At 39.8% G+C, this 23,620-nt stretch overlaps 1 protein-coding gene across 3 annotated transcripts in view; it reads right to left on the bottom strand.

The window, feature by feature from the left end:
• Positions 1–23,620, bottom strand: part of GRM1 (glutamate metabotropic receptor 1) — a 364,370-nt gene that overhangs the window by 83,086 nt on the left and 257,664 nt on the right. For all 3 annotated transcript variants that reach the window (XM_066248071.1, XM_066248073.1, XM_066248072.1), the window contains exon 3: positions 19,956–20,191. In XM_066248071.1, coding sequence (XP_066104168.1) covers positions 19,956–20,191 — 236 coding nt within the window. The remainder of the gene's footprint in view (positions 1–19,955; positions 20,192–23,620) is intronic.

The raw sequence follows: 23,620 nt of genomic DNA, 5'->3' as shown, positions 1-23,620 counted from the left end.
GATTAGGACTTGGAATTTGGATGAAATAGGTGTGCCTCACCCCACCCCTCAACGTATGTATTTGATTCTCAAAAGCACATAAAGAAGTACCTAACTCTAGACAGAAGGAGAGGTGCAGAGACCTTGACACCCAGTAACCACTAAGGTTCAAAACTGAGGTAGCGGAAATGATGGAGAGGGTTCGTCCTAACCAAGGCCACAGCAAAGAGACAAACAGTGGGTGCCTGTAGCTCATTATAAAGGTAGAAGTCTAGGCTGCTGTACTAGATTTAGACCAAAGCCTGTGTTGTTTGAAGCCATCCTAGTGCCAGCTGTAAAATTCAGTGATAGTAGAAATCTTTCCTTCTGTGTGTGTATGTGTGTGTTTGTGCTTACTTGCACATCTTTTGGGTTAAATAGTTCTATATCTGTGCATTCAAAGAACTGTACACTTTTGAACCCTGATATTTTTGCAAAATTCTTCAAATGAACTTGACATATGTAGAAGAGGAAGCTTCCTTCTCATTAACACAGGACATGCTGAGCTGTCATAGCACTCTGAGGAGGTCAGAGAGATGGCAATGGCCCCCTGCTCTGATTTCTCACACAGCCAGGAACAAAAACACGGGGGCAGAGATGAATTCTACTTTTAACTAGAAAGCCAATGGAGAAGTTAGTTTTCTGAAAAACGAGTACTGGAACCAAGGTATGTATATTCACCCTGTATGTGCTCAGAAATATTTGGGAAGAAAAAAAATGGAGAACAGATTGATCAGCATGACTTTATCCCACAGATCGAAAATGACAACTTCTTTTAGTGGTGAGGTCAAGAGTAAAATTATTAGAAGCATCTTCTCTAAAAACACTGGGCATCGATTTTTCATTCATGCCCCCCTACAGCTGAAAGAACTATAAAGTGAAGGCAGCAGGGATTTCTCTCTGTCTCAGCAACTGCGGAACCAGAATCATCAGGTCTTTCTACAACCGCTCACACGGACTGGAACAGCATAAAATTACCTCTATAGATTTTCTGAAGTTCTATTAGTCCAGGGAGAAAAGACTATTTTGTGTACTGAGGAATATTATGGCTTATTGTTAAGTTTCTGTTGCCCTTGGCTGCCTTAAATGTGATTAGATATAAATTTTTGAAGCCCGGAGCAGCTTGAGATGTGAAAGGCAAGAAAACTGAGGACCATTTTGCTGCCAGAAAACCACCACAATGCATCCCTACTCCTACTGCCAACTGTAAAGCCACCACAGCATTGCCAGGATAGACCCCACCAGCAAGGGAAGCACACCTTGCTTGTTTTCACACAGCTGTGAGGGTTATTAGACAACTGTCTTCTACATTATCATAATTGTTCTCATGGTGAATGACTGACAGCTCAGGAATAGGATAGTGATCTCACTGAGGCTTGATTATTATTGACAGTGACTAAAATACATTTGAGAACACTAGAAAGGAAATCTGATATGGTGATAATAAGCTATCACTTAAGATTATTGAATAAAGACTGATAGAAAATAAAGTGTCTACTTAATATATTAGTCAAATTAGGAGCTCTTAATGTCTGTAAAGATAAAATAAGCTGTGTATAAATGAAAAAAAAATGAAGGGGGAAGTTCAGGCAATTATTTCAGTCAGAAGCAGTAAGAATGTTCTTTAAATCTCTTATAAAAGGCAGAACCAATGTTATGTTTTATTTTGAGCTTGTGAACTGAGTGTTGTTGAAGGAAAGTTGTTCAAGACTCATACCCATTCAGTTCTCTGATGGAATGAAGAGGGATGAAGATGTCAGGACCTGGAATAATAGGAATTTATCTAATAATGATAGTAGGAGTTAATAACTCAGAAAAAAATTAAATGAGAATGTCAGCACGTTCATTTAGGTTATTCAACAGAATAAGAATTTAATACTGTAGGGATTACATTCTCATTTTGAAGGTCATTCACTCAGTTATCCATGGTGCATGTTCCATATGTTGAACTCTGTGCTGTTTATAAAGAGTTGGATTGTGTTGGTCCAACTGTCAGTACAGCTTTAGGAAAGGAATCGACCACTGTGGAATCCCAGGGGAGCTGTATGCAGGAGATTGGACTTTAGAACACTGCTAAGCAAGCGTAAGACACAGAGTATGAAAAGGAGACGGGAGAGGAAGGTGCTTTCTATGTAGCAGAAACATTAGATGAGGTGCAAAAGCGGAGAGGAAATACCGAGTATAAGGAGACAGGAAGGATCCTGATTAACTTGGTTAATAAAGATAACAATAATAATAGTTACTATTTATTAAATTTTAAATAGCCAGTCAGTGGGTTTTTAGAATTGAAGCAATAAGTCAAAGGGAGTCGTTGGAATCTTTCAGCATAGAAGGCTCAGGTTTCTTCCCGGAAACTTTTTAGGTCTATTTTTCTCAATGTCCAGTCTATACCAACTAGTCTACAGTGACATGCATAAACTCATGAGCCTTCTAAGCCATACTCATTCACGAGGTCCTGAGGAAGACAGATGAACTAAGCTAGCAAAGAAAGCAAAGTTAATATTCTCTTATTAGCTGGAGCTGGAGCCCCAAACCAAATTTGAAATGAAAACATACAGGGATGGGCCACCCAGAAGCCTTGTTAGACCTGAGTTTCTTAAACCCAAGTAATTTCCACCCTTCTCCACCTTTTCCCTCCCCACCCAAGCCCAAGCTCCCCTGCTCTCCATACCTCTAAACCAGGGGTCCCCAAACTACGGCCCACAGGCCGCATGCAGCCCCCTGAGGCCATTTATCCGGCCCCCGCTGCACTTCTGGAAGGGGCACCTCTTTCATTGGTGGTCAGTGAGAGGAGCATAGTTCCCATTGAAATACTGGTCAGTTTGTTGATTTAAATTTACTTGTTCTTTATTTTAAATATTGTATTTGTTCCTATCTTGTTTTTTTACTTTAAAATAAGGTATGTGCAGTGTTCATAGGGATTTGGTCATAGTTTTTGTTTTTTTTTATAGTCCGGCCCTTCAATGGTCTGAGGAACAGTGAACTGGCCCCCTGTGTAAAAAGTTTGGGGACCCCTGCTCTAAACTTTGAGCTTGGATTACATCAGCATTGAAAAAGGCAACTCATACTGTACCAGCCTCATCACTGTGCTGTGTCTTTAGAACAGGACTTTCCTGGCAGGGAAGCTGTTGGAGGCAGTGCTTTCTGAATTTCTGCCATTGCACACACAGACCCCCAGTTCTATGAAGAAGCCAAGTTGTATGCAGGCAGCACTCCCAGGGTCTAGGAAGCTGGCTCGATATCTCCGTCTCTTATTTCCACATTTAGTGTAGCTCCTTTGCTTACTTTGTCCTGTGAACATTTTAGCAGCATCTCTACCAAGTGAACTTACCTTACTGAAGCCTTTAACTTCATAATTACTGTGCCATATATTAGAGCAGGGGTCCCCAAACTATGGCCCGCGGGCTGCATGCGGTCCCCTGAGGCCATTTATCCGGCCACCGCCGCACTTCTGGAAGGGGCACCTCTTTCATTGGTGGTCAGTGAGAGGAGCATAGTTCCCATTGAAATACTGGTCAGTTTGTTGATTTAAATTCATTTGTTCTTTATTTTAAATATTGTATTTGTTCCTGTTTTGTTTTTTTACTTTAAAATAAGATATGTGCAGTGTGCATAGGGATTTGTTCATAGTTTTTTTTTATAGTCCGGCCCTCCAATGGTCTGAGGGACAGTGAACTGGGCCCCTGTGTAAAAAGTTTGGGGACCCCTGTATTAGAGTGTGCAGTAGAATTTGATGTCCTCTTCTGACTTACATTTTGTAACTATTTATTTATGTATTTTTATTATTATTGTTTCTTTAAGTGAGAGGAGGGGAGACAGAGAGATAGAACTGCCACATGTGCCCTGACCAGGAGCTACCCAGCTACTTTCCATCAGGCTGATGTTCTGCCTATCTGGGGCCGTTTGCAACTGAGCTATTTTTAGCACCTGAGGTAGAGGCTCCATGAAAACATTCTCAGTACCTGGGTCAATGCACTCGAATCAATCGAGCCATGGCTGAGGGAAGGGGAGAGAGAAAGAGAGAAGGGGGAGCAGGGGAGAAGCAGACGGTCACTTCTCCTGTGTGCCTTGACTAGAAATCGGATCTTCCACATGCCAGGTCGACTCTCTACCACTGACCCAACCAGCCAGGGCCTATAAATTTTTATGGAAAGAGGAAGAGTAGTCAAAGGAAAAAGACACAGAGAAATAAAAGTATTTGTAGCATCATATATATATAAATCACCAGGCAGAACCTGGGAAATGAAAGATGGGAAGAGGCAGATTGGAAAACGGACTGTCAGTTTCTGTTGCGGAAATCTAGCCCAGAGGCAGAACCTGACAGAGAAAGGGTCTTGTCGGGGCTGTTCTGTTGCACATTTCTGTGGGGCGCCAGTCTCAGAGAACCAACACTAGTCCTGGAGTTGTCCATCTCTAGGTCCTTTCTGGAGCTAGAGAACGGGCCAGGCACATAAATTCAGGAGAACAGGGAGAATCCCTGAGGGACCTGGGAAGCCAGAAGTAATGGGAGAGCCACACAGACTTGCAGCCTAGCAGTGGCCAGAGTCAGCGCCCTTCCAGCGGACAGTTTCCAGGCCAGTATTTCTCTCTAAGATTATTAAGATTATTCTCTCTAAGGGATTATTAGGAATAAGTTTTTAAGGACCTGTGGTATTACAGAAGATACCAGGAACAGAGACACAGATAGAAATATATAGACTCAGGTCTGGGTTCAATGTGGGGAAGTGATAAGTCCAAGAGCTCAGGACTAGGAGGGGAAAAACTGACTGTTGTTGAGAGATCTAGTAGATACCATTGGGGTCCTGCTCAGATCACCTTTCCCAGCCAGAACACTCACACCCCAGTTGTTACAGTGTTGCGGCCTCCTTCTATGAAGAACTACTCTTAGACAAACTGGAGACACCTCATGGGGAAGGTTACACCTTCCTCCCTCTGCCCTATAGAACTCAGTCAATGATGGGCTGACGGGAAACTCACAAAGCTGTCTGCCTTGCTGACCCTGTGGTCACTCTGTGTTCTAGATGATTCTCATGGAATCAGATGGAAGCTTCTATCCATCTAATTGCTTAGCTTATTCCCCAGCCCTATGCTGCTTCCCTCTCTCTCCTCTTGAGAGCACATCTCAATAAATATGTTAACAAAAGAACCTCTGCCCCTGGCTTTTCTTTTCAGGAAGTCACCCTAAGCTAGGACACATGGCCTGCAATCTACCGGGCATAGTTCATAGGCTCACCATTCTAAAACTCTCTATAGGCTCAGTGGTAGAGCGTCAGCCTGGTGTGCGGAAGTCCCGGGTTTGATTCCCGGCCAGGGCACACAGGAGAAGTGCCCATCTGCTTCTCCATCCCTCCCCCTCTCCTTCTTCTCTGTCTCTCTCTTCCCCTCCTGCAGCGAGGCCCTATTGGAGCAAAGATGGCCCGGGCACTGGGAATGGCTCCTTGGCCTCTGCCCCAGGTGCTAGAGTGGCTCTGGTAGGACAGAGCGACGCCCCGGATGGGCAGAGCATCGCCCCCTGGTGGGCGTGCCGGGTGGATCCCGGTCGGGCGCATGCGGGAGTCTGTCTGACTGCCTCCCCGTTTCCAGCTTCAGAAAAATCCAAAAAAATAAAAATAAAAAATAAAACTCCCTATGTTTCCACGCCACAGCAGGACTGATCTGGAAGTGCTTTGTTCAACTAACATCAGCACTGGACCCTTTTAAGGTATCAGCTACAATGAAGATGCCTGAGCTCCATCATAGATCCACTTAAAAAGAATCACATTATTTAGGCCCAGGCGCCCTGGTAGGGTCCCAGGCATTTTAAGGATTCAGAATGAGACACTAGGACTTGGCAGAGGAGATAATTGATGGAATTCAGTGGGTGGGCCAATGGACAGAAGAGGGACACAGGAGCTGGGAACCAGGTCGAGGAAGAAGTTGAGATTGCATGAATAGCTAACACAATGTAACGCAACTAGGAAGCAACTCAGCAGTGAAAGCAACTTCCCCACAGGGAGATTCCAAGCTGGAAAATACCTACTAGAGAATTATGTGCCCCTTATTAGTTTGTGCCACTTGATTGATCCTTAGGGCTCCTAGTTATAAAATGAGGACGGGGAAGCCTTCCACTTAGCTCTGTAATATTCATGTTACGGAGATAGACATAAACAACGTACTAGGTGCTTTAAACCAATTGAAAAAATAAAGGACATTACATAAATACAAATTATAAGACTATTAATATTCCTGGCTGGGTTTGAAAACACAGATGAGTTTTGAAGCCCTAAAACATGCATGAAGCTATAACAAAGTTCAAAAGACTTCAGATTTAATCTACAAAATGGCAGTCAATTAAAGAAATTTCCTATTTGATTTCTAGATTATTCTCAACTGAAGGTAGATAATACCCACGAAACATCTGCAATGGGAAACTCATAGTAGCTTCAAGAGTGAGATAGAAGGATAGACATTCTTTCTCATTCAATGTGGCTGAATTTCAAAGGAAGAAAGACTCTAAATGAGAAGAAGTTCTTTACACAGGAAATCATGCAAGAATGAGGTCTGGTTATACTGGGACTGCAGAATACTCTTGAGCTGAGAGAAAATAAGGTTGTCAAGACAAAGACCTGAAGCTTATGGTGATTTATTAGTGGGGCACAGGCATCATGGCATACTAGTAGCAGGTGAAGATGCAGATAATGATGTGTAAGGGTACTTTCCACCCATCTACCACTGCTGGGCAGCACATCTGTTTTCCCTTTGGCTGTGCCACACCTGCCAGACATAAACAGGTGGGACACATGTATGGAGAGGGAACGGCCGACTTGCATTCTGGTCTTTGCTTATTCATATTGACCAATGCAACCATCAGTCAGTAACAAATTCTGGCCTTGGCTTCCCCAGGAGGATAATAATAAGGTCAACTATCTAGATATATATTATATATGAGAAAATTTACATGACATTTGTGTTGGGTGGCTAGGCAAAGGACTGTAAATCTTTCTCCGTTCAGCTTCTTCATCTTGTAAAATCATTTGGATTCTAATTATGTCCAGATCTTTATATTAAAGGTGACCCACAGGTTGAGAACATAACTACTCAGTCACCCATGACTGTCACATGCATTCTGAGGACCAACAAGGATGACCGTAGAGCTCATCTCTATTTCTGGTCACTGGTTTTCACCTTCTCATTTCCCAAAGCTCACACTGGGGCTAGTAATTAGGCTTGATGTACCCGGATTTTATTTCTCTACCACTGTGCATACCTGTTAGAAATCCTAATGAGTAGTGAAATGATTGGAGGATGAGAAAGGCAGAGGGAGGATAACAGGAAATCTGCCTGATGAACAAAGATTTTTATAATAATAATAATAATAATAATAAGTGGTTTGACTTCTCCCCAGTGTATCTTTCTAGATTTGAAGGACATAAATATTTAAACAGAGAAAAAGAGAGAGAATCAGAGTATCTGCACCAAGGATTTAGTCTTTTGTTTCTGCATTTTTAAGCTTCATAGCCATTACTGCCTTTGTCTCCCCCCTCCCCAGGAAGAGGAGCTTAATTCCCTCCTCGGTAACAGGGAAGGTCTCCTGTCATGGAACCCCAGTCTCTCCTACCAGCTCAATCCTACTACATGATGACAGATGATTACATGACAGAAGGATAGCCATGATTGCTTTTGGGGCATGCGCGTATGTCAAACACCATTAATGTTTGCCACATTGCTACCAAAAAAGGTAGTAAATCTACTTTTAATTCTTCTTCTGACCATCACCCCAAATAATATGTACAGATAAGTACTTAGGTTTAATGAAGCACCCATGAAAAATACTTTATTTTTTTCAAATTTGGTAATCTAGAAAAATAAATCTTACAGTTGAGAACCATAACAAGGATAGGGAAAAAGACTTGTTATTCATGTTCGATGAGAACCTAAAAAAAACAAGTAAGCCCATATTTGAAGCCAATAAGTGTCTGCTAAATGCCAGGCTCCTCTGCTAAATCTCCTCTGAGAGATTATAGTCCAGGCCTAGTAGATGGCAGGGGTTGTCAAGATGATGTAACTAAAATAAGAAAAGGTCTTATAGGAAAACAGTGTGCTCTGGAAATAGATAAAGAGTAATAGCTTTTAACTGTTTGCAGTAGGCAGAATGGCCTCCTACAGATGTCTAAATCTCTGTAACAGGTGCAAGTTTCGTTATATGCCAAAGATACTCTGCAGATATAACTAAGGTTGAAGCCCCTAAAAATGTGAGGATTTCTCTGTATTATGCAGATTTCTCTGTATTATCCCATGTAAACCACAGGAGCCTTCCAAGTAGAAAACTTTCTCTGGCTAGAGTCAGAGAAACGTGGCAGAAGACAAATTGAGGAGATTTGAAACGTGAGAGCGACGCGGCCCATCCTCGCTGGAGCAAACATATGGAAAGCATGAAGAAGCATGTGGGAGACGTATAGAAACAGCTGCTGGCTGACAGGGAGCAAAGAAACAAGGACTTCTGTACTACAACCACAGAGAACAGAATTCAGCCAACAATCTAAATGAGTCAAGGAACGATTCATCCGTAGCGCCTTCTGACAAACAACACAAGACTCAATTGAGTCGTGCTGTACCGTGACTACTGACCTGCAAGACCGTGAGACGATAAATAGGTGTTATTTTAAGCTGCTAACTTTGTGATCATTTGTTAAGTCAGCAGCAGAAAATTAATACACCTCTCACTGGCTGATATGCATGGCACATTGTCCCCTAGCCAGTTATAGAAAACAGATAATAAGGGATCTTCATGGAAAAACCAACTAGTCTTTGTATTTCATGAAATTGACCTTCACAATAAATACTGCAACAACCTAATGGTGCTTCCTTCTGAATATTTAGGGCATAAAGAAATGTTTATGTCCCTAAAGTGATAAATGGACAGTGTGCTGCTATCCACTTAAGTCTGATGATTTTTTTTCTGAATTCTAAGCTGTCACATACTCTGAAAGCCCATTTTTTAACCATCCAGCTAACATTAAGGCCATCCTTCAAGAGCAATTGTTGCTCAGACTGTATTTTTTACTGCCATTTACCACCAGCTCAAAGTCATCTTCATAAGCATAGAACTACTGCAAGATCCAGCCATTCTACCCCCAGGATTTGACCCAAAAGAAATGAAAGCATATTTCTCTACAAATACTTGTCCATAGAAGTTCATTGCAGCTTGATTTGTCATGAACAAAATTTGAAGACAACTTAAATGTTCATTAACAGGTGAGTGGATAGGAAAATTATGACATATCCATATGATAGAACACTGTTCAGCAATGAAAAGGAATGAACTATTGATACATGCAATACGATATTGAATATCACAAAATTATGTAGAGTAGAAGAAAGCAGACCTAAAAGAATTTACAATGTATAATTTCTTTCATATTGAAGTGCAGAAATTTCAAATAAATTACAATGACAAAACATCAGTAAGTGATTGCCTATGGATAAAGGTGAGGAAGGGAGAGGAGCATTTGGAGGTAGGAATTTTGTGTGACACAAAGGATTCTGGGGAGGTATATCTTTATTATTGTGATAGTCATGATTGTCTTGGGGGCATGCACATATGTCAAAATTAATCAAATTGTGCATTTTGAACATGTAAACTTTACTGTATAGTCATTGCACCTCAATAAAACTATATAAAAAACAAAATAAAACAGTTAATGGGCCAGATTTCAAGTATATTTGGTCATACCCATCATAAAAATGACTAATTTTTATGATGGCTGAAATTATAATTTTTTTTTAGTTTATGTGAGATTCCGCAGCAGCAAATGTGTATAAAACATAAAATGCAAAACTATACTCCTGGTGAGAAATAAAAATTAATCAACAAAATCCTCATTTAAATCGACACAGGAGAGTTAAAGAAAAAACTTTCATACACATGTTACTCAATGCACACTATAGAAACCAACAAAAAGAAAAGTACCTTGCATCTTTGACAGAAATTGACGCTACCTTACTATCTCAGCAAGAGGAAGAAATCCCTTCTTGCCCAGTAACAGCTTAGCCAATGGGAGACTGTCATAACACAGCCAATGAAATGTCACCATACTCTGAACTTTCAGTTTCCTCTAATGTTCTTTGTTTACTCCCAAGTTTACAAAAGGGAGGCCCCTCTTTTGCTTATCTGGATTTGTGCAGGGTTTGCCATTAGATCATTATATCCTGAAATGCAAGACTTTGTTGTGCCTGAATAAACCTATTTTGCTGGAGAAATATCTATCTCTTAATTTAAAGTCAACAGACGTAACACAACATATAGGATGTGGAGTAACTCCAGATATAGGCAATTGGACAACCTAAATATATAATAGCCAGGGTAAACTCTTTATGAAGAATAGCCATAGATTTTAATCATTAAAAGCATTCACACTCAGATTTTTTCAGAAGGTAGGTAGGCTGGACCATATTTTGTTTTGTGTGGAGAAAATTGATATAAATTAAAGAATTTTTTAATGGATTGAACCAAATTCTAATAATCATAGGTATATAAATTTAAGACCAATCTCTAGGTAGCTAGTTTGCAGACATCATAACAGAGTTGACTAGCATATCCAATATTATGCAACTGTAAGTTAAATATTTCTATTAAAAGGTGATATGGTAATTGGTCACTGTTATAATGAGTATAGTAGGCCTCAGAGAATTTTCATTTATACCACAAATGTATATCTGCTTTATGCTAAACATTATTCAAGGCCTTTGAGAACAGAATCAAGATGTATATACATTAAAACAATGGAAACCTTATGTCCCTGAATCACCTTAAGAGTTTTAAATGGCAGAACATGTACATAATGCTATAAATCCATCTAATTATTAAAAATGGCATGGAAGAATGAACTATACTGGATTTAAACAGGTCAATGAAGATATGCCTGACCTTTGTGATACCCAGTAATTACCTAATACCTAATTTAGGGTGGCTGTCCCATGGGAATCACCAAGCAAAGTGGAAGCCTTGTTTCATAATATTTTTCCACTGTCCTAGTTAATCAGGATATTCAACAGATGATCATGCTCAAAACATTAACTTGTGAATTAAATTCAAATAACCATAGAAGCAATCAAACTTACTTTATGGGGTTAGAAATGTAGAATGCAGCACTGTTCAATAGAACTTCTTACAATAATGGAAATTTTTTGCATTTGTGCCATCCAAGTTGTAACTATTATCCATATGTGGCCACTGACACATGAAATGTAGCTAGTGAGACTAAGGAACTGCAATGTTCAATTTTATAAATTTAAATTTAATTTAATTTAATATAAACAGACATAGATAGCCAGTTGCTACCAAGTTTAACAGTACAGGCCAAAAGAACTAATAAGAGATAGGCAGACGAAGACTGTGCCTATAGTATAATATTATTGCAGAGCTTTATCTATGTGTGATAGTCAGTGAGATATGTTTGAGAAATTATAATGTCCAGATGTGACACAAGGTTAGTTTCTTTTTATTCTTGCAACCAAAAGATATAAACACATTTGTTATTGACTGACTGTTTGTGTTCCCTCAGAATTCATGTCTAAGTTCTAATCCCTAATGTGATAATATAATATTTGGAGACAAGGTCTTTGGGAGGTAATCAGGTCTTGAGAGTGGAGCCCTCAGGACGGAATTAGTGCCATTATAAGAGAGCTTGCTTCTTTTCTTTTTCTCCACCATGTAAAGTAACAGGAAGAGGACCCTCACCAGAACCCAACCACACTGGTACTGATCTCAGACTGACTTCCCAGCCTCCAGAAGTATGACAGATAAATTGTTGTTTAAGCCACCTAATTTATGATGATTTGTTACAGTAGCCCAAACTGACTAAAATAACATTTAAAGCTTTTGAAACATCGTTCTATAAAGCAACTTCTACCAGCCTTGTAGTGGGAGTTATGATTATTTTGTTTTGAGGGAATTTGTTTGACTCAGCACAAACAAACCTTGTTTGTCAGCATTTCTTGTATGCACACCAGAACTCCTAAGTATTACAGTTTTACTGCCTCGGATTGGGGACTTTACATCATGTGCATTTCCGGGTCTTCAGAAAAATCTTTGGCTTTGTTTCACGAGATACGAGATGTAAGGTAATGTTGTACTATTCTTTTTATAGGGAGAAAAGATGCTAGCATTGAGTGGAGAATCTAATTACATTAATTAAAATATTTACTTAAATTAAACCGTATATTGTTCCACACTGTGGTCATGGGTTACAAAGCTATGGAGGCCCTTAATCAATCATCTATTGCTATTATAATACTGTCTAACAAATCACCCCAAAGCTTAGTGGCTTAAAATAATAAGTATTTATTTAGTTCATAAATCAGAGATATGACTCATCTCAGCTGAGTTTGCACTTTGCCAACAGTCACCTGGTGGATTGGTTGAGGATTGCCTTGTCCAGGATGACCTCAAATGAGAGGTCATCTTATCTATGCTCCATGCTATCGCTCCTATATTAGAAAGCTAACTCAGGCTTGTACATATTGTTGAGAGAAGATTCCAAGAAGGAGAATGGCAGTAGGTAAAGCCTCTTGATGCCTACACTTGGAACTAATAAGCTATAAAGTCAATCCAGGTTCAAGATGTAGGGAACAAACCTCTACTTCTTACTGTGAGGAGCTAAAGAGTCATAATTCAAAGAGCATGGATGTAGGGAGGGATGGAGAATTGTGAAGTCTTCCAGAATCTCTAATTAAGAGTGCTAATTTTCATGTTAAAGGAAGCATATTGTTTTTTGGGCCAAACTTCCAAAGGAAAAGATAAGTTATTACCCAAGGACCTAAAGGGTTGAAATAAATTGGAATCTATCTCAGTTTATAGACAATCTTAAGCTGGATCAAATGATAATGAACCAAGCTTATCCAATGTTACATAATAAGGTAATTCAAAATGTAAATTTCATGAAATCTGAAATCTAATAATGAAGCAAATATATTATAAAAATTAGTACCGATCTAAAAATTGTAAATGGCTATCTCCAAGCTACTAGAGCAAGAGTACTCATGCTTGGAAGTCTTAAAATTTTGTCATATCAGAGTTTCTGTCACTATCTTACAAGTCCTGAGTTGTTGGTGAGCATTATTGATGCCATGACCTGTGGTGGCACAGTGGATAAAGTGTTGACCTGGAACGCTGAGGTCGCCAGTTAGAAACCCTGTCTTGCCTGGTCAAAGCACATATGGGAGTTAATGCTTCCTGCTACTTCCCCCTTCTCTATCTCCTCTCTGAAATGAATAAATAAAATCATAAAAAAATTAAAAGAATATTGTGGAACTGTTAAAAAATTGTTTATAAAGACCATGCATCAACATCAAAGAAGTATAATCCTAAGTGAAAATAAGATACAAAATTATATGCACACTATGATGATAACTATGCAAAACAAAATGATAAACATGCATAGAATTTCATGCAGTGCCAGTAGGAGTTGTCTTTTTGAACTCTTTATTTCTGAAAGCCTTAAAAATGTTTAAATCTTTTGATTGAGTAATTCAACTTCTGAAAATAGATTTCAAGAAAATTATATGAAATGCAAAAAAAATGTAGTTTAGGAAGAAGAATTGTTATTATATCACAACAGCTTTTTCTTCGATTTTTGAAGCACTCAAAACAGCCTCCATGTGTAGGAAGAATGCAGTGATTAAATAAATTATAGCTTAGCTGTTTTCAGAATGTTATGTAGCCATTGAGAATAAAAAATTTAATGACAAAGATAAATTTATAAATTCAAAATAAAAAGCAGTATTCATTTTAAAAAAACAGACTATAAATAATTTTGCTACATGGTTTAAAACTATATAAAGATAAAAGTACACCGAAATTTAACAGTGCATTTGGTAAAAATAGATAAAAAATTTAACAGTGATTATCAGTGGTTATGTAAGGGCAATTCCTAAATGCTCTTTATCTCTATTACACTTTTTTATATTTCCATTTTGCATATAGTGAAGCATAGTGTGTACTGCTTTTGTAATCAGAAAATTTTAAAAGCTTACATTAAAAAATGAAATATTTATATTGGCACCATGTAAGGGTGATTGATTAAGGGTGTGTGCTTGTTTTATCTAGTTTTCACATCCTGGACTGTAGTTACAATAAATTTATAATTTCAAACACTATACATTTTAATAAGAAGACCCATCTCATACTTTATTTACCTTCTGATGAGTATGGCATTAATAACAACACTGATTTGTGAAAGAATTTACAGGTTGCAACACATTTTACTCGTACTATTTCATTTGATTCTCAAAGCACCTGTGTGAAGTAGAAATTATCATGTTACACTTGCAGTAATGGAGACTCAAAGGTCTGCCAAGTAGTGTGACAGATTCCTAAATGAACCATGCAAGACCCAGTGGTTGTGTTTCCAAATGCAATACTCTCAGTTCCCGTGGAATTCTTCTAGCAATTCTCATCAGGAGTGATAAAGCACTATGCCATTGCAAACACGACACAAATGCTGTAAACAACTAAGACATTTCCTGGAAGAGAATGACTTTCATTTGCTGTATAACTACTCTTTCCACTGTCCTAACAGTGATTAATGTTTTAGAAGTTAAGCTTTGGTGTTTTAGTTAGTGCTTTCTCAACACATCTCCAGTCCCTTGATATTCTCAGCTAATTAAGAAGTGATATAGTCTTTGCATGAAGTATTTTCAAAAAAATTTTTTTATTGAATTCACTGAGGTAACATTGGTTAATAAATGTATGTAGTCTTCAGGGATACAATTCTATAATATGTCATCTGTATTGTGTGTTCACTATCCAAAGTCAAATCATCTTTATTCATTTATTCCTTCTTTACCCTCTTCTACTTCACTCCACCCCCTTTCCCCTCTGGTAATCACCATACCATTGTTGTCTATGAAATTATTTTTCCTAATTCCTTCAACTTTTTCACCTAGCCCCCAACATCACTCCACTCTAACATTAGTCAGTCTGTTCTCTGTATCTACGAGTTTGCTTCTATGTTGTTTGTTAGCTTATTTGTATCATTAGATTCCACATGTAAGTGAAATCATGCATTACTTATCTTATTTCTCTTAGCATAATACTCTCCAGGTCCACCCATGTTGCTGCAAAAGGAAGGATTTCCTTCTTTTTATGGCTGAGTAGTATTCCATTGTGCTAATATACCACAGATTTTTTTATACACTCACTAGTGATGGACACTTAGGTTGCTTCCAAACTTGACTATTATAAACAACACTGCACTGAACATAGGGGCGCAGCCACTGTGGAAAGTGGCATAGAGTTTCCCCAAAAACTTAAAAAAGAAACTGCCTATGACCCAGAAATTCCGCTTCTGTAAATATATCCAAAGAACCCAAGACACATGATATGTTTTTTAATTAATGATAGTGATTTCCAAATTACTTACCGTTAATATTCAAACTGGTAATCTAGTCTTTATTTAAATAGTGAATCTGAGATTAAGCTCAATAAAGGTTTCTATAGAAACTTACTGCAGTATCCAAACTTTCCAAAGTGACCCAATCAGAAAAGGTAAAAATGAGTGACAGAACCAGTAGCTATCAATAATATGGAAAGGTTAAATCTACTTCTGCACACCAATTTTCATAAATGTGTCTGCTTATTCATTTGAAGTCTATGAAATTTATTTGCTATGCAAGGATCTCAACTAGAGAAGAATGATACACAAAGTGAAAGTCTGTATTGGTCTTCAATAATATGTAAGCCAATTTCACAGACCTAGAGATTAACACTGAAGAACAAGGTAAGTTACATTAATATATACACACATATAGAGCTCAAACACTCCTAAAGATAAAACTCTAGGATTTCTGCAGCAGAAAAGATCAATAATATTTTTGAATTAGTACCAAATAGAAAATGTTAAATAAGCTTCTGCCTTCCTTAGAATTAAGAACAAAGGGAAGTGTTTGCTGAACTTGGCTCCAGAATGAAATGCACACATAAACATGTTTATTAAAGGTTGTATTCACATAAGAAGCTCTTAAAAATAGCTTTGAGAGTCAAGCAAAATATAAGAGCAATTCCTAAAATTTCAAATTGTCATTTCCTGCTGTGAACATTAACAAAGTTCAGACTTGAATCCTGACATTTGCATGTACAGTGGCATGCAATATTATTGTACATGGCCATGGAATTCTCACTTTTGTTTGAGAGCTCAGGTCACAGAGTAAGTTCTTAGAAGTCCTCACATAAAGACATTCAAGCATGTTTAATAAATGCTATGCTGGATTTTTCTAATGAACCACAATCACAAAGTGATATACAGTGGCATCACTCATAGGCATCTCAAATTTGTCCAAAATCTAGCTTCCAATTCTTCCTGAATCAGTTTTTCCTGGACTCTTCCTCGTCTCAGTAAATGGTGACACTATATCGGCAGTTGCAGACCAGAGTCGTTCTGACAGTTCTGTCGGCAAATCTCAGCCCTCATTCAAAATACATTCAGTGTTCAACCACTGCTCTCCACTGCACTTGCCTCTCCTCTGGCCCCGTCATCTCCACACTCCTATGGCCCCGTCTCCACACTCCTACCTGCATTTGCACAGCGGACTTGTACTGTGCTGCTCTTGCCTTTCCCCCTCCTTCAAAGCTTAAAAACCACAGGAGGGGTAATTTTTCATTCAGAAAAATAAGGTAACCATGACTCTGCTGGGCTTGAACTTGCCAGTGGTGTTTCCACTTCACTCAGAACAAAGTCAAAATCTCACATAAGCCAGACAAGTCCTGCACCGTCCGCCCCCCGTGTGCCTCTCTGGTTCATCTCCCACTCTTCTGCATACTCACTGATCTGACCAACCCAGCTCCTTACTGGCCTCCCACTGAGCCAGGAGTGCTGGTACCTCTTCTCGTTTGCTATTCCCTCTGCTTGGATGCCCTTCCCCAATGTTTGCATGGCTTATACTGCCTCATACTTTCCACATCTTTAATCTAATGATCAACCTTCTCAGCGAGACTTTTTATGGTCATTCTCTTTTTAAATTTATTTTAGAGAGGAGAGAATGAAAGAGAGAGAGAGAGAGAGAGAGAGAGAAGGTAGGGAGGAGCAGGAAGAATCAACTCCCACATGTGCCTTAACCAGGGAAGCCCAAGGTTTTGAACCGACAACCTCAGCGTTCCAGGTCGATGCTTTATCCACTGCGCCACCACAGCTCAGGCTCTATCGTCATTCTCTTTTGAACTGCAGTCCCTCTGTTTCAGACTCCCTGTCCCCATTCTTTACTTTCTCCAATACTCTTTAGATCAAGTAAGTGAGAATATAACTTGTTGAATTTATTTTTGTTTACTGTTTATTTGCCAGCTTTTAAATGTAAGATTATTAATAACAGTTATTTTGCTATTATTTTTTCTGTTGTACTTCCATCTCCTAAAACAGCAGTTTTCAACCATTTTTATCTCATGGCACACATAAACTATGGAAATTCTGCGACACAGCAAAAATTACTCTTTTTGCCGATCTGACAAAAAGACATTGGTATAATTTTTTTTAATTGTTTTTTTTTTTTTGTGTGTGTGTGTATTTTTCTGAAGTTGGAAACCGGGAGAGACAGTCAGACAGACTCCCGCATGCACCCCACCAGGATCCACCCAGCACGCCCACCAGGGGGTGATGCTCTGCCCCTCCGGGGCATCGCTCTGTCGCCACCAGAGCCACTCTAGAGCCTGTGGCAGAGGCCAAGGAGCCATCCCCAGCGCCCAGGGCATCTTTGCTCCAATGGAGTCTTGGCTGCGGGAGGGGAAGAGAGAGACAGAGAGGAAGGAGAGGGGGAGGGGTGGAGAAGCAGATGGGCACTTCTCCTGTGTGCCCTGGCCGGGAATCGAACCCGGGACTTCTGCACGCCAGGCCGACGCTCTACCACTGAGCCAACCGGCCAGGGGACATTGGTATAATTTTGATTCATTCACACTGGATTGTTATTGTTGTGTTGGCTTTTGCCATTTTTTATTTGACAGTCCAAGCGAAAAAAGGTCGGTGTCTCTGACAAAATAGTCAGGGATTGCATGTTTTAAAAATTCTGGTGGCATATGAAAATCACTGTTCTAGAATGCCTTGTATATAATGGATACTCAATATATTATGTTCAATAAAGGAAATGCATTTTACTAAAAAATTAAGAGTCCTTAAGTTTTCTTTTGAAAAGAATAAATCTCATTGCTTCCCTACCCTAAAAGAATATCAATTAAATCATCAATCATCTCCTAAGAAATAACGGAGACTCCAGAGTCTATGTGTTGTACAGGGTTCGATGAGGGCGTCCAGACCTCTCCACCCTTCAAGATCCCACAGTTTAAGAAAGAAAACAGAAGTCATAAGAAGACAATGGGAGAACAATAAAGGACTATATATTACTAAACACTACGTCAGGCACTGTGGTCTGTAGGAGGCATGTGTTCCAGCTCCATTGCCGCCATCAGCTACAGGCACCTAAGGTCACTGCCCCCACCCCCACCCCCTCAATATCTTCATTTTACAAACATGGTGAAAGCACTAGGTGGCTTATTGGTTCATTAGAGTTTTTCATTTCTGTGGGCCAATTATTTGGGAGAAAGGAGGAGTCAGTAAAGATTCATACGTGAACATGGGCGAGCACCTCAGCGGCCCTCCGCCCCGCTCCTGACTCTCAGCCTCCAGGCAGCCGCGTTGAGGAAGTTCTGAGAACCTGACTGATGGAAAGTCCGTCCCATGAGGCGGCTTCTCAGTGAGCTAGGTTGAACCTTATCCGGTCAGACACACACCACTGCATTTCAACAGACTGATGTTTTAAATGATTTCTAACCTCACAGTGTGAAGATTACTAAAAATAAAAAATATTTCATGTAACTCACCACCTCCTTTTCTTGCCTTATAAAAATCTCATTGTCTTTGGTTGTTACTTATCTGTGTGTCATGTGTATGATGTGTTCTGGTTTGCCCAGAGAGACAAGTTTCTCTAGGGGTAGAGTCATGGGTTATAGACTTCTCTGTCTCTGTCTTTCTCTCTTTTTACTGTATACAGTGTTATAGATGAGTGTTGGAATAAATGGATTCTAGATTTTTCTAAGTAATATCTGCTTAGCCTAGTTGTATGACAGGAAATACATGTCCTACACCTCTGCTACGATATACATTTGTATATTGTATGGATAAAGTCTTTAATGCCTGTACATCATGCTATGTAATCAACTTAGTATGGACAACTGGCTTTGCATGGCACCACGGTAGACAAAAGACGATCTATTTTGCAGTATGGACAGGGAACGGCAATGTCTCTATGTAGTAGTAATGACACTTATAAAAGTTACCATGTTAAGAAGATAGGATTATAGTTTTTTTTCTGGGGGAGAGCAGCGATGAAGAGATCATCCTGTGGAGTTCACTGAGTCCCCAAAAGACCTGGAACAATGTGCCCGTAAGCAAGGCGTGGGAAGCCTTTGATCCCCTGGGAACCATCATTTCTGTTTGCAGATGAGGGTTTCTTGCCACCTATGCCCACATAGACCCATGTTGGTGGTGTAGCACTGGCGGACATGATCTCATCTTCTCCTGACTTGCATATTGCAGTATGTCATACAGAAGAGAAAAGGGATCAAACCAGTGCTGCTTCCTTATGTTTGTGGGGAGCACCTTCTAAGCATGCCTGCAATGAAATCTCTTCCCTCTGGGATTCCTGAACTCTCAGCTCGCTTTTCCTTTACTGGTGTTACCTCTTCCTATCATTAGTTCTACCAGAGACCAAAACAGCTTTCTTGACTATAGAAACATGAATCCCTTGGGCAATATGCACGCCCTCCTCACTCTAGCTGTTTTATAAATGAAGATGGCAATATAGTCTTCCCATCTCCAACCTTAGCACCTCTGCCCTCTACCCTCATTCAAGAAGTTGTAATGGGGGTGTGGGGGACAACCTAACATCTCGAGTGTAGTTTTGTGAACATGAGGTACCTGTGCAGATTCTTTTAAAGTTGGGATTTTCCAGAAGATGTCCTGGTAGGCGACACTGGAACCGATGCTGCCAGAACTCGGGGAACCAAGGATTCCTCGTGTTGGTGTCCAGCTTCAGTTTCAGGAAATAATCATCAAATGACCTGACCTCTGGAGACTGCAGCTTGATTGTGATTCCCCCGTTGGCTTCCACCTCATAACCTTCAATGACTTCATCTCTGTCAGCCCATCCATCACTAAAAAGACAAACCAAGGGTCGGGGAGGGGAGAGAGAAAGATAAACATCTCACAAATAGAACTGAGAGTTGTGCATAAATGAAGAAATTCAGCAAGGCTAAAGTCTATTTTAAACCAGCATCATTAACCATCAGACCTTTATTTTGATGGAGAGTAAAAAGTTATGAAATCTTAATAATCCTGTTTGATTTTCACAGTAGTGAAAATGATATGGAAGATGATGATAGTAACAATGATAAGAACTTACATTTATTGAGCATTTACTAGTCATGAGACTCTGTGCCACTCACTTTTATTGGGCCAGAAGATGTTCTGAGTTCTAGATGAAACCAAGATATAGATGCAGCCAGTCTGGTTCCAAAGCCTATGTTCTTTATAACTTGACCAGAAAGCCCATCAGTTCCCAACTAGACCAGAAGGAAATACTCAGGACCTTTACAATTAGAGCTCAGCAAGCTTTCAAGGTTGCAACCAAGACCATTATACAAGTTTGCATTGCATGAGGTACAACACTGATTTAGCTCAGAAATATGACAACCACAGATTTTGCTCCTGGACATTGTTCAAATTTACATTGCTTAAAAATGGCCAGATGCTTTCCCTCCTTCTAATGTTATTTGAAAATAACACCAATAAAAAAAAGCAATATCGCTTCTCAAAATAAAAGAATTCTTCTGTTCATTGAATGGGAATTCATATATTTTATTCAGTGGGTTTGACTTTTTATTATTTGGTCACCTTTTAGGACATTTGCATCTGCCATGAGTGATGTAGATCAATTTAATTCAAGTGTACATATAAGCCAGACCAATCTTTATGGGTGTAGTTGTCATCCCCAAAAAGGTATCAAAGAAAATTCTCTCTGAAGAGAGTTAAATATGCAAAGAAGACTCTATTTAAGACTGTTTCAACAGACCAATGACTCTGAACTCAGTCTGCTAGAATAAAAGATGGGAGAGTGGCTAAGTGCTGGGATGAGCTATTGAGAATGAGCTGGTGGATACTGAAAAGGGCTTGGTCAACATGATTAAAGCATCTGTGTTTGGTATCTAAGTTAGGCTCCCACCTTCCCACAGCAACTAGGGAGTAGAAGTTTGCTATCATCTTTTGGTGATTACATTATATAAGGATGTCTCCCAAGTCTCTGAGAAAGAAATTTGTCTGTTATAAAACTTGCAAAAGTCTGGCAGAAAATTTATTTCTCAGAGAATAAAGAAGGAACATACAATGGCATATTTTCAAAAGTAATTGCTTTATGCGGAGGACCCGGGTTCGATTCCCGGCCAGGGCACACAGGAGAAGCGCCCATTTGCTTCTCCACCCCTCTGCCGCGCTTTCCTCTCTGTCTCTCTCTTCCCCTCCCGCAGCCAAGGCTCCACTGGAGCAAAGATGGCCCGGGCGCTGGGGATGGCTCTGTGGCCTCTGCCTCAGGCGCTAGAGTGGCTCTGGTCGCAACATGGCGACGCCCAGGATGGGCAGAGCATCGCCCCCTGGTGGGCAGAGCGTCGCCCCCTGGTGGGCGTGCCGGGTGGATCCCGGTCGGGCGCATGCGGGAGTCTGTCTGACTGTCTCTCCCTGTTTCCAGCTTCAGAAAAGTGAAAAAAAAAAAAAAGTAATTGCTTTAAGAAAAGGAAAACATATCTTTCCTTCCTTCTTTCTTTCTTCCTTTCTTCCCTCCTTCTCTCCCTCCCTTCCAAATATATATAACACCCACCATATATGTCAGGTGCTCTTCTATGCTCAGAATTCAACTGAGAATGATATATGCTATCCTTTGCCCCTCGTGTTACTGACTTATAAAGAAGGCAGACACTAAACAAGAGTTACACATGCTGTGAAAGTAAAGGAAAAGTGAGCAGTATTCTAGGGAGAAGGGGTTTGGGTGCTTAACTCAGTCTGTGTGTATGTACCAATGTGAGTGTGGTAGGAAAGGAGTAATTAGAAATGACTTTCAGAAGAAAGTGACATCTGATCTGAGATTTAAAGGTTAGTCAGGTGAAGAGAAGGGGGAGGGATTAGTATAGTAGGTTTCTGGTAGATTATCAAACACATAGGAAAGATCATAGCTCATTCAAGTAATTTAGACTCTGTAAAGCTAGGCCAGATAGAGAACAGTGGCAGGAAATGGGGTGCAGGCGTAAATCTTAATGTAAGAACTGTTAACCTAAAGGCTACAGGAAGCACTCCAAGGGCTGAAAATCTACTGTTAAGAGGCCATTCAGCTCTGCTCCCTCCTGGTGAGAGACTGGAGTATCTTTTGGGCAAGTCTTTCTCTACTCACCATCCCTGAATATCATGGCCCATCAAATGGATCAAAGAAAAAAAAAAAAAAAGACAAACTCATTTGCCTTTCTATATGCTCAGTTGGCTTAGAAAAACTTGAATTAGTTTTATTATTGGATTTATTTGCATTTATATTATAGCTACATCTATAGCAATTTGAAGACCATACTAACAAGAAGGGTGAAAATAAAACCAGTTAGGTTTTCAAAAAATTCTGCCTGTGAGTATATATTTAAAATCAAAATGACATAACTTGAAGAAGTAAATTACTTTTTGACATAAAGTTTAGGCTTAAAATCTGTTCTACCCCAAGAATTAATATTGTGTGAGACATGGGTGTATGTATGTATGTATGTGTGTGTATGAGTGTGTGAGAACAGGAAACCTACAACTTTTTAAAGTGTATGAAATGAGCCTTATAAAATGTTTATTTGGCCTGACCAGGTGGTGGCGCAGTAGATAGAGCGTCGGACTGGGATGCGGAAGGATCCAGGTTCAAGACCCCAAGGTCGCCAGCTTGAGCGGGGGCTCATCTGGTTTGAGCAAAAAGCTCACCGGCTTGGACCCAAGGTCGCTGGGCTCCTGCAAGGGGTTATTCGGTCTGTTGAAGGCCCATGGCCAAGGCACATGTGAGAAAGCAATCAATGAACAACTAAGAAGTCGCAATGCACAACGAGAAACTAATGATTGATGCTTCTCATCTCTCTCCGTTCCTGTCTGTCTGTCCCTGTCTAACTCTGCCTCTGTTAAAAAAAAAAAAGGTTATTTGCATTTATTTAACAAAACATCCCCAGATTATAAAAGCAAGTATCATATGTGGTGTGAGAAGCAGAGAAAGTGTGACTTCCTGCTTTTCTTGCCCCACCCACAGGGAGAAGCACATCATAGGAGTCAGCCTTCACATATGAATATCTTAAATGAGCCAAAGTCCTCCCCCTCACTGTAGATGACCTCTTTCCCAAAATTAGTTTTGGTGTCAAGTCCAAGAGGTCATAAAATCAAGAACTAGATGTGAAATAACATACTCAGCTAGGATTACTTGGCGAGTATCTTCTGAAGTGTCAATTGCTAAAGTTTTGTGTGAGAGATTAAATCTATGGGGGGGTAAGGTGTAAGGAAATGCTAACAAATAAAAAACATACATT

This window comes from Saccopteryx bilineata, chromosome 12 (assembly GCF_036850765.1).
Source record: "Saccopteryx bilineata isolate mSacBil1 chromosome 12, mSacBil1_pri_phased_curated, whole genome shotgun sequence".
Classification (NCBI taxonomy): domain Eukaryota; kingdom Metazoa; phylum Chordata; class Mammalia; order Chiroptera; family Emballonuridae; genus Saccopteryx; species Saccopteryx bilineata.
This window is presented reverse-complemented; position numbering and strand designations above follow the sequence as displayed.